Genomic DNA, 14929 nt, shown 5'->3' with positions numbered 1-14929 from the left:
TCCTTCCCCTGTCTTCCCCCTGTCCTTCCCCTGTCCTTCCCCTGTCCTTCCCCTGTCTTCCCCCTATCCTTCCACTGTCCTTCCCCTGTCCTTCCCCTGTCCTTCCCCTGTCCTTCCCATGTCCTTCCCCTGTCTTCCCCCTATCCTTCCCCTGTCCTTCCCCTGTCCTTCCCCTGTCTTCCCCCTTCCTTCCACTGTCCTTCCCCTGTCCTTCCCCTGTCTTCCCCCTGTCCTTCCCTGTCCTTTCCCCTGTCCTTCCCTGTCCTTCTCCTGTCCTTCCCCTGTCCTTCCCTGTCCTTCCCTGTCCTCCCCCTGTCTTCCCCCTGTCCTTCCCCTGTCCTTCCCTGTCCTTCCCCTGTCTTCCCCCTGTCCTTCCCTGTCCTTCCCCTGTCCTTCCCTGTCATTCCCTGTCCTCCCCCTGTCTTCCCCCTGTCCTTCCACTGTCCTTCCCCTGTCCTTCCCCTGTCTTCCCCCTGTCCTTCCCTGTCCTTCCCCTGTCCTTCTCCTGTCCTTCCCCTGTCCTTCCCTGTCCTTCCCTGTCCTTCCCTGTCCTTCCCTGTCTTCCCTGTCCTCCCCCTGTCTTCCCCTATCCTTCCATGTCCTTCCCTGTCTTCCCCCTATCCTTCCCCTGTCCTTCCCCTGTCCTTCCCCTGTCTTCCCCCTTCCTTCCACTGTCCTTCCCCTGTCCTCCCCTGTCCTCCCCCTGTCCTTCCCCTGTCCTTCCCCTGTCCTTCCCCTGTCCTTCCCCTGTCCTTCCCCTGTCCTTCCCCTGTCCTTCCCCTGTCCTTCTCCTGTCCTTCCCTGTCCTTCCCCTGTCCTTCCCTGTCCTTCCCCTGTCCTTCCCTGTCCTTCCCCTGTCCTTCCCCTGTCCTTCCCCTGTCCTTCCCCCTGTCCTTCCCTGTCCTTCCCCTGTCCTTCCCCTGTCCTTCCCCTGTCCTTCCCTGTCCTTCCTAACCTGTCCTCCCCTGTCTCCCCTGTCCTCCCCGGTCCTTCCCTGTCCTTCCCCTGTCCTTCCCCTGTCCTTTCCCTGTCTCCCCCTGTCTTCCCCCTGTCCTTCCCCTGTCATTCCCTGTCCTTCCCTGTCCTTCCCCCTGTCCTTCCCCTGTCCTTCCCCTGTCCTTCCCCCTGTCCTCCCCTGTCCTTCCCCTGTCCTTCCCCTGTCTTCCCCCTGTCCTTCCCCCTGTCCTTCCCCTGTCTCTCCCCCTGTCCTCCCCCTGTCCTTACCCTGTCCTCCACTGTCATTCACCTGTCCTCACCTGTCCTTCCCCTGTCATTCCCCTGTCCTTCCCCTGTCCTCCCCATGTCCTTCCCCTGTCCTCCCCTGTCCCTCCCCGGCCCTTCCACTGTCCTCCCCCGTCTTCCCCCTGTCATTCCACTGTCCTCCCCCTGACTCCCTGTCCCCTGTCCTTCCCCTATCCTCCACTGTCCTTACCCTGTCATTCACCTGTCCTTGCCCGCCTGTCCTTCCATGTCCTTACCCTGTCCCCTTCCCCTGTCCTCCTGTCCTCCCTGTCCTCCCCCTTGTCCTTCCCTGTCCTCCCCCTGTCCTCCCCCTGTGTCCTCCCTGTCCTTCTCCCTGTCCTCCCCCTGTCGTCCCCCGTCCTTCCCTGTCCTTCCCCTGTCCTTCCCTGTCCTTCCCCTGTCCTTCCCGCCTTCCCTGTCCTCCCCCTGTTCTCCCCCTGTCCTTCCCATGTCCTTCCCCTGTCCTTCCCCTGTCTCCCCCTGACCTTCCCCTGTCCTCCCCCTGTCCTCCCCCTGTCCTTCCCCTGTCTTCCCCCTGTCCTTCCCTGCCCTCCCCCTGTCCTTCCCCTGCCTTCCCCCTGTCCTTCCCTGTCCTTCCCCTGTCCTTCCTCTGTCCTTCCCTGTCCTTCCCTGTCCTTCCCTGTCTTCCCCCTGTCCTTCCCCTGTCCTTCCCCTGTCCTTCCCCTGTCCTTCCCCTGTCCTTCCCTGTCCTTCCCCTGTCCTTCCCTGTCCTTCCCTGTCCTTCCCCTGTCCTCCTCCTGTCCTCCCCCTGTCCTTCCCCTGTCTTCCCCCTGTCCTTCCCTGTCCTTCCCCTGTCCTTCCCCTGTCTTCCCCCGTCCTTCCCCTGTCCTTCCCCTGCCCTCCCCCTGTCCTTCCCCTGTCTTTCACCTTTCCTTCCCTGTCCTTCCCCTGTCCTTCCCCTGTCCTTCCCCTGTCCTTCCCCTATCCTTCCCTGTCCTTCCCCTGTCTTCCCCCTGTCCTTCCCTGTCCTTCCCCTGTCTTCCCCCTATCCTTCCCTGTCCTTCCCTGTCCTTCCCCTGTCTTCCCCCTGTCCTTCCCTGTCCTTCCCTGTCCTTCCCCTGTCCTTCCCCTGTCCTTCCCCTGTCCTTCCCCTGTCCTCCCCCGTCCTTCCCTGTCCTTCCCCTGTCCTCCCCCTGTCCTTCCCCTGTCCTTCCCCTGTCCTCCCCCTGTCCACCCCCTGTCCTTCCCTGTCCTTCCCCGTCCTTCCCTGTCCTTCCCTGTCCTCCCCCTGTCCTTCCCCTGTCCTTCCCTGTCCTTCCCTGTCCTTCCCTGTCCTCCCCCTGTCCTTCCCCTGTCCTTCCCCTGTCTTCCCCCTGTCCTTCCCTGTCCTTCCCCTGTCCTCCCCCTGTCCTCCCCCTGTCCTTCCCCTGTCCTCCCCCTGTCCTTCCCCTGTCCTTCCCCTGTCCTCCCCCTGTCCTCCCCCTGTCCTTCCCCTATCCTCCCCCTGTCCTTCCCTGTCCTTCCCCTGTCTTCCCCCTGTCCTTCCCCTGTCCTTCCCCTGTCCTTCCCCTGTCTTCCCCCTGTCCTTCCCCTGTCCTTCCCCTGTCTTCCCCCTGCCCTTCCCCTGTCCTTCCCCTGTCTTCCCCCTGTCCTTCCCCTGTCCTTCCCCTGTCCTTCCCCTGTCTTCCCCCTATCCTTCCACTGTCCTTCCCCTGTCCTTCCCCTGTCTTCCCCCTGTTCTTCCCTGTCCTTCCCCTGTCCTTCCCCTGTCCTTCCCTGTCCTTCCCTGTCCTTCCCTGTCCTCCCCCTGTCTTCCCCCTGTCCTTCCCCTGTCCTTCCCATGTCCTTCCCCTGTCTTCCCCCTATCCTTCCCCTGTCCTTCCCCTGTCCTTCCCCTGTCTTCCCCCTTCCTTCCACTGTCCTTCCCCTGTCCTTCCCCCTGTCTTCCCCCTGTCCTTCCCTGTCCTTCCCCTGTCCTTCCCTGTCCTTCTCCTGTCCTTCCCCTGTCCTTCCCTGTCCTTCCCTGTCCTCCCCCTGTCTTCCCCCTGTCCTTCCCCTGTCCTTCCCTGTCCTTCCCCTGTCTTCCCCCTGTCCTTCCCTGTCCTTCCCCTGTCCTTCCCTGTCATTCCCTGTCCTCCCCCTGTCTTCCCCCTGTCCTTCCACTGTCCTTCCCCTGTCCTTCCCCTGTCTTCCCCCTGTCCTTCCCTGTCCTTCCCCTGTCCTTCTCCTGTCCTTCCCCTGTCCTTCCCTGTCCTTCCCTGTCCTTCCCTGTCCTTCCCTGTCCTTCCCTGTCCTCCCCCTGTCTTCCCCCTGTCCTTCCCCTGTCCTTCCCATGTCCTTCCCCTGTCTTCCCCCTATCCTTCCCCTGTCCTTCCCCTGTCCTTCCCCTGTCTTCCCCCTTCCTTCCACTGTCCTTCCCCTGTCCTCCCCCTGTCTTCCCCCTGTCCTTCTCCTGTCCTTCCCCTGTCCTTCCCTGTCCTTCCCCTGTCCTTCCCCTGTCCTTCCCCTGTCCTTCCCCTGTCCTTCTCCTGTCCTTCCCTGTCCTTCCCCTGTCCTTCTCCTGTCCTTCCCCTGTCCTTCCCTGTCCTTCCCTGTCCTCCCCCTGTCTTCCCCCTGTCCTTCCCCTGTCCTTCCCTGTCCTTCCCTGTCCTTCCCCTGTCCTTCCCTGTCTCCCCCTGTCTTCCCCCTGTCCTTCCCCTGTCCTTCCCATGTCCTTCCCCTGTCTTCCCCCTGTCCTCCCCCTGTCCTTCCCCTGTCCTCCCCCTGTCCTTCCCTGTCCTTCCCCTGTCTTCCCCCTGTCCTTCCCCTGTCCTTCCCCTGTCTTCCCCCTGTCCTTCCCCTGTCCTTCCCCTGTCTTCCCCCTGCCCTTCCCCTGTCCTTCCCCTGTCTTCCCCCTGTCCTTCCCCTGTCCTTCCCCTGTCCTTCCCCTGTCTTCCCCCTATCCTTCCACTGTCCTTCCCCTGTCCTTCCCCTGTCTTCCCGCTGTCCTTCCCTGTCCTTCCCCTGTCCTTCCCCTGTCCTTCCCTGTCCTTCCCTGTCCTTCCCTGTCCTTCCCTGTCCTCCCCCTGTCTTCCCCCTGTCCTCTCCCTGTCCTCCCCCTGTCCTCCCCCTGTCCTACCCCCGTCCTTCCCCTGTCCTTCCCTGTCCTTCCCCTGTCCTTCCCCTGGCGCTGCTGCCCTCCTCTGATGGCTGTTTCCTGTATCCAGTCCGTATGTGATCCTTAGGTGACAGGCTCCAGGATCCATGAACAACATGTAGCATTGTTTTGTGAGTCTAAACATTTCCACGATGGTGCCATACTGCGAGTAACTTTCTGTTATTGCTCTTTTGAAAACCTCTCAAAGTTTTGATTCTAAGGTGTATTTCTTTGTTGGTGTACACAGACCTAGGTTGGCATTCTAACACGTGCATCTACAACAGTTTGCTTTTAAACTTAGGCATTTCCCAGCTTTCTCTGCTGTACAAAATGGTGCAGTGAATACCTCCTTATTCATGTGTGCTGGTTTCCCAAGAGAAAGCAATGAGAAATGGTGGTTTCTTCATCCAGGTGTGCCCCTCTTCCCCCATGTCAGGCACTGTCAGATCGCTCTTCCGAGGCTGTACTGACCTAAACTCCCATTAGCAGCGGACGAGTGTATGTTTCTACACGTCCTGACCACAGTTGATACCGCTGGACTTAAATTTCTGCCAGTCTAATGAATGTAAAATGATGATGTCTCATTTTATAAGTGCATTTTTGAATACTAGTAAGGTAACTTTCTGTTTTTGTTGTTTTTTCATGAATTTTGTTAGAATTAAATTTTCTAATTAGTTATTGCCAGCACATAGGAGGAATGCTGCTGAGATTTTTAAGTTGTTTTTGAATCTAGTAACCTTTCTGACCTATCTGATTTGTTCTAATATCCCACAGATTCTATTAGTTTTCTATGCAGAATATTGTACTAACTGCAAATAATAGATATTTTGTCTCTTCCAGCCCCAGTACTTTATTTTTTCCCTTGATCTTGTGTAACCATGGATTAAGAATTTGAATGGAAAATTGAATCTTTGCGAAGCTTTCCACATTTCATCAGCTGTTAAGTTCTGGAGGGAAGTTTGATACAATTATTTACTACTAAGTGTATTCCCAAATATCAAGGCTAAGCTTTTTAAAAAAATGTTTTTATTGATTTTGGAGAGAGGAAGGGAGAGGGGAAGAGTGAGAGGGAAACATCAATGATGAAAGAGGATCATCCATCATCTGCCTCTTGCATGGCCCCTACTGGGGACCGAATCTGCAACCCAGGCATGTGCCCTGACCGGGAATCGAAATGAGACCTCCTGGATCATGGGTCCACACTCAAACACAGAGCCGCCCCTACCGGGCAAGGCGAAGCTCTTATTAAAATAGTATATCAAAAGCCTTTAACATTTTCATATAGTGCTGTTTGATTACTGTACTTTTTGTGATAGATATTAGCTGGCATCCTCCTAGTTTTTCTTTTAATGGGAAGTCAATTCTTTTTCTTCTGTAACAAAACAAGAAGTATTTTAAGTTTATCTGATGTAGAGTGTTATTAAAATGTGAAGGAGCATACTGGCTGTCCTGGCCGATTTGGCTCAGTGGATAGAGCATCGGCCTCTGGACTGAAGGGACCAGATTTGATTCAGGTCAAGGACGTATGCCTTGGTTTCACGCTCAAGCTTGCAGGCTCGAGCATATGGGAGGCAGCCAATCGATGTGTGTCTCTCTCACACTGATGTTTCTCTCTCTGTCTCTCCCCTCTCATTTGCTCTCTCTGAAAAACAAACAAACAAACAAAAAAAACCAGCAATGTAAAAATATCCTCCGGTGAGGATTAACAAAAACAAAACCAAAAAAGAGCATACAGGCAATTTTTTCCCAGTTAATTCTCCTCTCTTGTATTATGTTTTTAATTTTGTCTCCTTCTGTTTTGTATTTTAAAATTTTGGGACCTACTGATATATACTTCAGGTGCATTTCACTGTCTTGTGGGATTTTTTTTCAGATGGAACTGAGAAATGGAGTGGTGTAGCTTCTGTCAGCACTAAAAGCAGAGCAGTTAAGTCCCCTGTGCCCTCCTGAAAAGAATACCCGAACATAGAACCGGTCCTATAGTACTTTACATGCTCTTTGATAGCGTCTTTTTTGGGAATACCCTCTATCCTCCCTAAATATTATGCAGAAATATTTACTGCATATATATAGGGATTATATTACCCTTTCTTAATTATTTATGTTTTTAAAATTTTTTTATTTTTAAAAAAATCTTTATTGTTGAGAGTATTACAGATGTCTCCCCTTTAACCCCCTGTTGCCCGCCTCCACCTGGTTCCTGTCACCCCCCTAGGTCTTCACCACCCTATTGCCTGTGTCCATAGGTAATGCATATACGAATAGAAGATCTTTAGTTAATCTCTTCCGCCCTCCTTCCCTCTGAGATTTGTCAGTCTGTTCCATGTTTCCATGCCTCTGGTTCTATTTATTCATCAGTTGATTTTGTTCATTAGATTCCTTGTTCATTTATTTTGATTTTTAGATTCAGTTGTTGATAGATATGTATTTATTGCCATTTTATTGTACACATTTTTCTTTTTTCCCTCATCCTTCTCCTCTCCCTCCTCCTCTTCCTTTCTTCTTCTTCTCCTCCTCCTCCTCCTCCTCCTCCTCCTCCTTCTTCCTCTTCCTCTTCCTCCTCCCCTCCTCCTCCTCCTCCTCCTCCTCCTCCCCCCCTTCTCCACTCCCTCCCCCTCCCCATCCTCCTTCTCTTCCTCTTCTTAAAGAATACCCCTTAACATTTCATGTAATACAGGTTTGGTGATGATGAACTCCTTTAGCTTTTTCTTGTCTGTGAAGCTCTTTATCTGACCTTCAATTCTAAATGATAGCTTTGCTGGGTAGAGTAATTTTGATTGTAGGTCCTTGCTATTCATCACTTTGAGTATTTCTTGCCACTCCCTTCTGGCCTGCAAAGTTTCTGTTGAGAAATCAACTGACTGTCGCATGGATGCTCCCTTGTAGGTAACTAACTGTGTTTCTCTTGCTGCTTTTAAGATGATCTCTTTGTCCTTAATCCTTGGCATTTTAATTATGCTGTGTCTTGGTGTGGACCTCTTTGGGTTCCGCTTGTTTGGGGTTCTCTGTGCTTCCTGGACTTGTAAGTCTATTTCTTTCACCAGGTAGGGGAAGTTGTCTGTCATTATTTCTTTAAATAGGTTTTCAATATCTAGCTCTACCTCTTCTCCTTCAGGAACCCCCATAATGCAAATGTTGGTCTGCTTGAAGTTGTCCCAGAGGCTCCTTACACTGTCTTCATATTTTTGGATTCTTTTTTATTTTTGTTCTTCTGATTGGGTGTTTTTTTGCTTCCTCATATTCCAAATCATTGATTTGATTTTCGGAATCCTCTATTCTACTGTTGAATCCCTGTAAATTATTCTTTGAATTAGTCTTTATTTCAAGTAGTATATGCTTAATTTCTGACTGGTCCCTTTTCATGTCTTTGATGTTCTCACTAAGGTTCTTGAAATTCTCACTAAGATCCTTGAAATTCTCACCAAGATCCTTGAAGCCTTCATTAAGATCCTTGAGTAACCTTATAACCATGGTTTTGAACTCTGTATCTCGTAGTTTGCTTGCTTCTGTTTCATTTAGTTCTTTTTCGAGATTTCTTCTGTTTTTCCATTTGTGACATGTTTCTTTGTCTCTGCATTTTGGCCACTTCCCTGTGTTTGTTTCTATGTATTAGGTAGAGCTGCTATGTCTCCTGGAATTGGTGGAGTGGCTTTGTGTAGTTGGTGTCTTATAGCGTCCAGTAGCTCAGCCTCCCCAGTCACCTGAGCTGGGCACTCTAGGTGGGCCCTTGTGTGGGCTGTGTGCACAGTCTTCTTGTCGTTGAGCCTTGATTGCTGTTGGCATCACTGGGAGGAATTGACCTTCAGGCCAATTGGCTGTGAGAACCAGCTGTGACTATACTGGAAGAGCTACTGTGCAGGAGACGCTCCTGTGAAGCAGGACTTGCTTCACTGGGGCTTTGGTGCTCACTGAGTCTGTCCCTTGAATGTGGATGTGTTGCTTGTGGATGTGTCGCGTTGTAATCTGGTATGGTCTGAAGCTGTTCACCGGGTGCACTGCCTCTGGGAGGTGCAAAGTCAGTGACTGCCTGGAGCAGTGATGGCGAACCTATGACACGCGTGTCAGAGGTGACACACGAACTCATTTTTTTGGTTGATTTTTCTTTGTTAAATGGCATTTAAATATATAAGATAAATATCAAAAATATAAGTCTTTGTTTTACTATAGTTGCAAATATCAAAAAATTTCTATATGTGACACGGCACCAGAGTTAAGTTAGGGTTTTTCAAAATGCTGGCATGCCGAGCTCAAAAGGTTCGCCATCACTGGCCTAGAGCCACTCAGCAGGAGCTACAGAACGATCTGCAGGTGGCTGCTACTTGTATTGGGCTTGCAAGTGACCAGGTGAGGCCCAGGTGTGAAGCAAGGCAGGCTGGTACTAGTGCGGAGTGTTGGGCCACTTATTGGTAGTATGGGGCAGGCTGACACCAGCTGCTGCTTGTTTTAGAGATTTTAGGAAAGTCTCAAGCCTGACCCAGGAGAGCCCATTCATATGGATAAGCTGCTGCAAACATCTTGGGTAGGGCTGCAAATTGGATGGGGTGGGGTCTCAGGGAATCACCAGAAACTGGTGAACAGTGTGAGCCAAGCTGATGGAAACTTAGATATGGCTTCCAGTTAGCTCTGGGACAGGGGAAGGTACCAGCACAGGAACAATGACCCCTGCAAGCACCCCCATCTGGGAGAAAGCCACCCCCTGAGTTCCTGCCCCAATGCCAGAGAGTCTAGTACCTTCCCATATTTCCCTGGTTCCGCCAATGCCGATGCCCAGTGCTGGAGCTCAGAGAAAGTGGACTGTGTAAGTCTGTGTGCCGTTAAGAGGAACACCTGTGTCTCCTTAGCCATAATCCCCGCTGGTTTTTACAGCCTGAAGTTATGAGGACTTCTCTTCCCAGTTCTGGAACCTGGATTGAGGGTCTGGTATAGGGCTGGGATCTCTTGCTCTTCACGGGAGGCCTCTGCAGCCACACTACCTCTCCCGATTAAAAAAATGGGGCGTCGGACCAGACCAATTCTGCATCTTTGCCCTCCAGCCTCAGTGTGCTTTCTTCCTTACTTTTCTAGTTGTAGGACTTCCATTCAGCCAGATTTCAGGTGGTTCTGAATGATGGTTCTGTATTTTAGTTGTAATTTTGATTGTGGGAGGCAACAAGTACCAATGTTTACCTACCCTGCCATCTTGGTTCTCCCCCTAAATTTGGAACCCCTTTCTTAATTATTTAAATAAATGTGGATAGTGATGGAAATATTTGTGCTTTTTTTAAGGTATTGCCATCAGAGAGTCGGCAAAGGTAGTTGACCAAGCACAAAGGAAGGTGTTGAGGGGCGTGGATGACCTGGACTTTTTCATTGGGGATGAAGCCATCGATAAACCCACATACGCCACCAAGGTGAGCCCAGACGGGAATGGCTTTAGGGAGTAGCCAGGACGAGCTGCAGAATGAACCACGCAGAAGGGCAGGTTATCTAGAAAGTGTGCTTGTGAGTTGAATGTGTTTTTATCCTTACGTTTGCAAAGAGGTTTTGTTATTTTGGATGTGGGGAAGCGGGTGGATTTTCAGAGCCCTGGGTCGCAATCTGGACTCAGGATTGCATGTGAAGGCAGGTTCTGCTGAGATGGAAAATCCCAGGTTGACTAAATGACCTGTCAGATATGGAAAGTTGCAGATTGATTAATTAAAGAGAAGCACTAAAATTATTTAATTAGACGTTTGTTCTAAAAAACCCCAAAAAACAAAACCTCCCAGTCGAATGGTATGGTGGATTAGCTGCACTTTGCACCTGCCACTCCACTGTTAAGACGTTCTTTGTCGTTGGAAATGGGTGGAGTTAGAGTATAAACAATTACATAACAGTCTTTCTGTTAAGGTGTCTGTCTTTTCTCTATGGGACTAACATTCACTTCATGCAAAGGGGACCTTGATTCTGTAGTTGCTCAGTCTCCCCCAGCCTTGTCGTTAGAATTGCTCTCACTGATGTGAACCGAGGCTTGACATGCTTGGTTTCTCTTGGGTTAGTGGCCAATAAGACACGGAATAATCGAAGACTGGGATCTTATGGAAAGGTTCATGGAACATGTGATTTTTAAATATCTTCGAGCTGAACCTGAGGATCATTATTTCCTAATGGTGAGTAACTGGAACTAAGAGGGATAATTCCCAAGTGCTTGCATTTAACCAGTTAATGGCCATGCCTCCAAAACAGAAACCATCCCCACACACCACGGTATTTTGAATTTAACTAATAAACGTCTGCTGCTTGCGTCTGTACGACACTCATGGCGTACAAATGGTTAAACTCAAGATAGTCTTCCCTGGGGAGTCTTTATTTCTGCTAAAGCCACTTATATGAATCAGGGTGCTCTTTTGGGCAAATAATGGAAGGGTCAGCAAAAATGTCTAATGCCAGAAAGGGCTCATTTTCTCACTAAACAGGCAGCCTAGAGTCGGGTGGTTCCAGGGCAGATCATCTCAGCCGCTCAGTGACAGAAGCGAGGGCCGACCCAGTGCGCCAGCTGGGCCTCCTGTGTGGTTCCCCTGAGGCCCAGCCTGCCAGGTTCCCATGTCTTGGTATCTGTACTTTCACAGAGAGGCTCACCTTTTAAGATTCCCAGAAACCTTTCCAGCAGATTGGCCCACCATCCATTCCAACCTGGGGATGGAATTACCTTGACAGGTTTAGAGTAATCAGGATTCTCTCCCTGGGGCTGGGAGAGGACCCTCTCTGATCACCTGGCCTGGGAGGGTAGGGACCTAAACAGGCCTCCAACAGCCTGGGAGGTGGAGGGAGGGATTGGTTGGGTAAGGAAACAGTTAGCTGTGTACTTAGATAGCCCCGTGAAGTAACTGGGTGGCTGTGATTTTTTGCTTCTTACAACAGAGGAAACCGAGGCAAGATGTTATTTTGCTGTGGTTTAAGTCTTACTGCAAAATAAAATTGAGTAGGGTTATGGGCCCTGATTATGCCACTTAATCTTATTCAAACAAAATAAACAATTACAGAGAAATGAGAAGAATTATGTCTTGATTATGGATTCTGTTCTAATTGTTATACTCAATATTATGTGTTTTCTTCCATGATATATTCTTTTTAAGTTAAAATTAATTACATGTACAAAACTCATGCTTTATAGAGAGCAATTGCATGTAACATAAGCTGCCTATTAAAACCTACATCATTTGGCTGCCCAGGCTGAGCACTGTGCTTTCCAGGCTGCCGTGTGTCCCTCCCGTGTCCCTCCAATGGTTCCTGTAAAGTAAATGGAGCCAGGAAGTGACAGTGTGTCTGAGTGGCTTTGTCTTTGTAGCCAAAACAAATCATAGACTCCCACCTGTCAGGTTTGGCACTTTTCCTTCTCTAGTGCATCACATGGCTACCTGTTGGACAGGATTTTAGGAGCGGGCACCATGCCCATCTGCTTCCTTCTGTCTGCTCTGCTCATGTGCCAGGAGTTGTCCCTCTTACTCCATCTTGAGGGACATCATCCACTAGGCCTGTGGAGCAGATGCACAGGAAGTGTCTCCTAATTCTTTTTTTTTTTCTGGTTTAGCTGGCGTATGTAGGCCAGTAGCTAAAATCACTTGCCAGGAAAGAATTGGAAGTGTTTGGTGTGAATGTGGAAAAGCTAAAGTCCATTTGCTAAAAATGAACATCTGCGGTGAATGTTCAAAAATAATCAAGTTTATTAAAGATAAGAAAATACTGAGTTATATATGTTGCGTTTTGGATTCTGCAGGTTGGTTCAATGCGTGGTGTGATTGAGGGAGTGTGGAGACGTACATTTCTTTTTTTTTTTTTTAAATATATTTTATTGATTTTTTACAGAGAAGAAAGGAGAGGAATAGAGAGTTAGAAACATCGATGAGAGAGAAATATCAATATGCTGCCTCCTGCACACCCCCTACTGGGGATGTGCCGGCAACCCTGGTACATGCCCTTGACCGGAATCGAACCTGGGACCCTTCAGTCCGCAGGCCGACGCTCTATCCACTGAGCCAAACCGATTTCGGCAAGAGACATACATTTCTCTCAGGTGTCTGCCCTTATCACCGGCTACTGCAGCAGTGACAGGAGTAAAGCGGTGTAGAGATTTACAGCCGAGTCATTGAAGTTCATTGAAGATATTTACTAAACTGCTGCGTCAGATGAGGGCTTCTCCATATGAGTCTGAGTTCTAAATTCTGTGCCCCTCACAGCCACAGGGTGTCCGTTCTGACTGCTGTGACAGACATCAGAGCAAATGGGGTGCTCCTCATGCCTCACATTTTTCACACAGTCCAGAGACTCAGCTCACATTGGTTGTGTGGACTGAGCAGAGCAAATGGGAACCACTCTGCCACTGGATTGCCCACGTCTAAACCAGAATAACGGATTTCAGAGAATTGTGGGGCTGGGGAACAGAAATTGAGTTTTATTTTTCTTTATTTTTTCCATCACCATTTATTCCCTCTATGCCCACTTCCCCCCACCCCCCGCCCAATCACCACACTGTTGTCCATGTCTTCTCTCTTTTTTTCTTTTGTTTTGCTCGATCTCCCCCCCCCCCCCCCCCAATTTAGAAATTGAGTTTTAACTTCAAAAGAGATTTGGAAATTTTGACTATGAGTCGAGCAAGAAAGAAGAAGAAAGAGAGGGAATATCAGCCTTCTTCCATCTTTTTGTTCCAGTCGGTCCTTGGTGAGTTGGGGGCTGATGCCGCCCGTGTGAAGGGACAGCTCTTCACTAGGTTTGCTGGATGCTCTGCTCACCAGATGCACCCCAGACGCACCCAGGACCAACGTTCTGCTAGTTATGTGGGCACATCCGGTGCCGTCAGGTGCACAGCACAATGGACCTTCCATGCATTGTGTCCTGATGTAGGGATGGTCCTTCGCTGCTTCTCGAGAGGGTGCAGCCCTGCTCGGTCTAGTTGCGGCCAGCGAGCCAAGGCTACTTCTTGGGTTTGCTCAGTTAGTTTCTGGTGGCCTGCGTGCTTTCCAGCCTCTAGGGCAGTGGTCCTCAACCTTCCTAATGCCGCGACCCTTTAATACAGTTCCTCAGGTTGTGGTGACCCCCAACCATAAAATTATTTTCGTTGCTACTTCATAACTGTAATTTTGCTACTGTTATGAATCATAATGTAAATATCTGATATGCAGGATGTATTTTCATGGTTACAAATTGAACATAATTAAAGCATAGTGATTAATCACAAAACAATATGTAATTATATATGTGTTTTTCGATGGTCTTAGGCGACCCCTGTGAAAGGGTCGTTTGACCCTCAAAAGGGTCGCGACCCACAGGTTGAGAACCGCTGCTTGAGTGTGTTGTCATCTCCTCCCTGTCTTCCCTTCCTTGAGGATTTATAGTTTTGTTTTTTTTTAAATACATTTTTATTGATTTCAGAGAGGAAGGGAGAGGGATAGAGAGATAGAAACATCAATGATGAGAGAGAATCATTGACCGGCTGCCTCCTGCACACCCCACACTGGGGATCGGGCCTGCAACCTGGGCATGTGCTTTGACTGGGAATCAAATCATGACCTCCTGGTTCATGGGCCAACACTCAACCACTGAGCCATGCCGGTCGGGCAAGGATGTATGGTTGTTTTTTCTTTCTACCATGTGGGGCATGATCATATCATCCTATATAATAAAAGCTTAATATGCAGATCGACTGAATGGTGGAACGACCAGTGGAACAACTGGTTGCTATGATGCACACTGACCACCGGGGGGCAGACGCTAAATGCAGGAGGTGCCCCCAGCCCGCAGGCCCCAGGCCAGCCAAGGTGGGTGCCAGCGGGGGCCCCCTGATCGCCCTGTCCATTACTCCACAGAGGGAGGCAACTGGCGGCAGTGGCGCGATTGGGGGGCAGCGAGCAGGCTGGCAATGCCCCAATTGCCTCCTGCAGAGGGTTGTGATTGGCGATGGTGGGGGGGGGGGGCAGCAAGTGGGTGGCGACAGGCCGGCCAAGGTGGGTGACAGTGGAGGCCCCCTGATCGCCCTGCTAGTTGCCCCACAGATCAGCTCTGATCTCCGGCCAGGCCTAGGGACCCTACCCATGCATGAATTTTGTGCACCAGGCGTCTAGTATATTCATAAAGCTTTCCCAATTACAAAGCACTTCTCCTTTTTATTTTAATTCTTTATTGTTGAAAGTATTACATATGTCCCCCTTTTTCCTCCATTGATCCTCTCCAGCTCGCCCCTCACCCCTCCTCCACCCCAAGGCCTATAGTTTTTAAAAAGGTTTCTTTGCTGCAGTTACAAAGGAGATTGAGGTGGGGCAGTATTAGGTCCATGTGTACATTTTGCTGGCTTAACCCAGAACTATGGATTGGTTTTTATGACAGTGACTCATTATTCATTTTAGAATCAATACCAGATGATATTCTACCATTATTTTAAAAAAGTGTATATTTTTATTGATTTCAGAGAGGAAGGGAGAGGGAGATAGAAACATGATGCGAGAGAATCATTGATTGGCTGCCTCTTGCATGCCCCCTACTGGGGATTGAGCTGCAACCTGGGCATGTACCCTTTATTGGAATCGAACCTGGGACCCTTCAGTCCGCAAGCTGACACTCTATCCACGGAGTCAAACC

General features: G+C 49.9%; 1 protein-coding gene across 13 annotated transcripts in view; it reads left to right on the top strand.

The window, feature by feature from the left end:
• Positions 1-14929, top strand: part of ACTR3B (actin related protein 3B) — a 70874-nt gene that overhangs the window by 19538 nt on the left and 36407 nt on the right. For 11 of the 13 annotated variants that reach the window (XR_004975239.1, XM_036356171.1, XM_036356167.1 and 8 more), the window contains 2 exons: positions 9605-9729; positions 10357-10467. The exons of 1 other annotated variant lie outside the window; for it this stretch is intronic. Coding sequence is in view for 11 of the 12 variants with exons in the window: in XM_036356167.1 (XP_036212060.1) it covers positions 9605-9729; positions 10357-10467 (236 nt within the window). In the remaining variant the exon portion in view is untranslated. Of the gene's footprint in view, positions 1-9604; positions 9821-10356; positions 10468-14929 lie in introns of those variants that run through there. One more of the 13 variants, XM_036356166.1, reaches the window with a different exon arrangement.

Source organism: Myotis myotis, unplaced genomic scaffold, assembly GCF_014108235.1.
Source record: "Myotis myotis isolate mMyoMyo1 unplaced genomic scaffold, mMyoMyo1.p scaffold_m19_p_25, whole genome shotgun sequence".
In the NCBI taxonomy this organism is placed as follows: domain Eukaryota; kingdom Metazoa; phylum Chordata; class Mammalia; order Chiroptera; family Vespertilionidae; genus Myotis; species Myotis myotis.
Note: the sequence above shows the minus strand (reverse complement) of the source record. Positions and strands in the feature narration are given on the sequence as shown.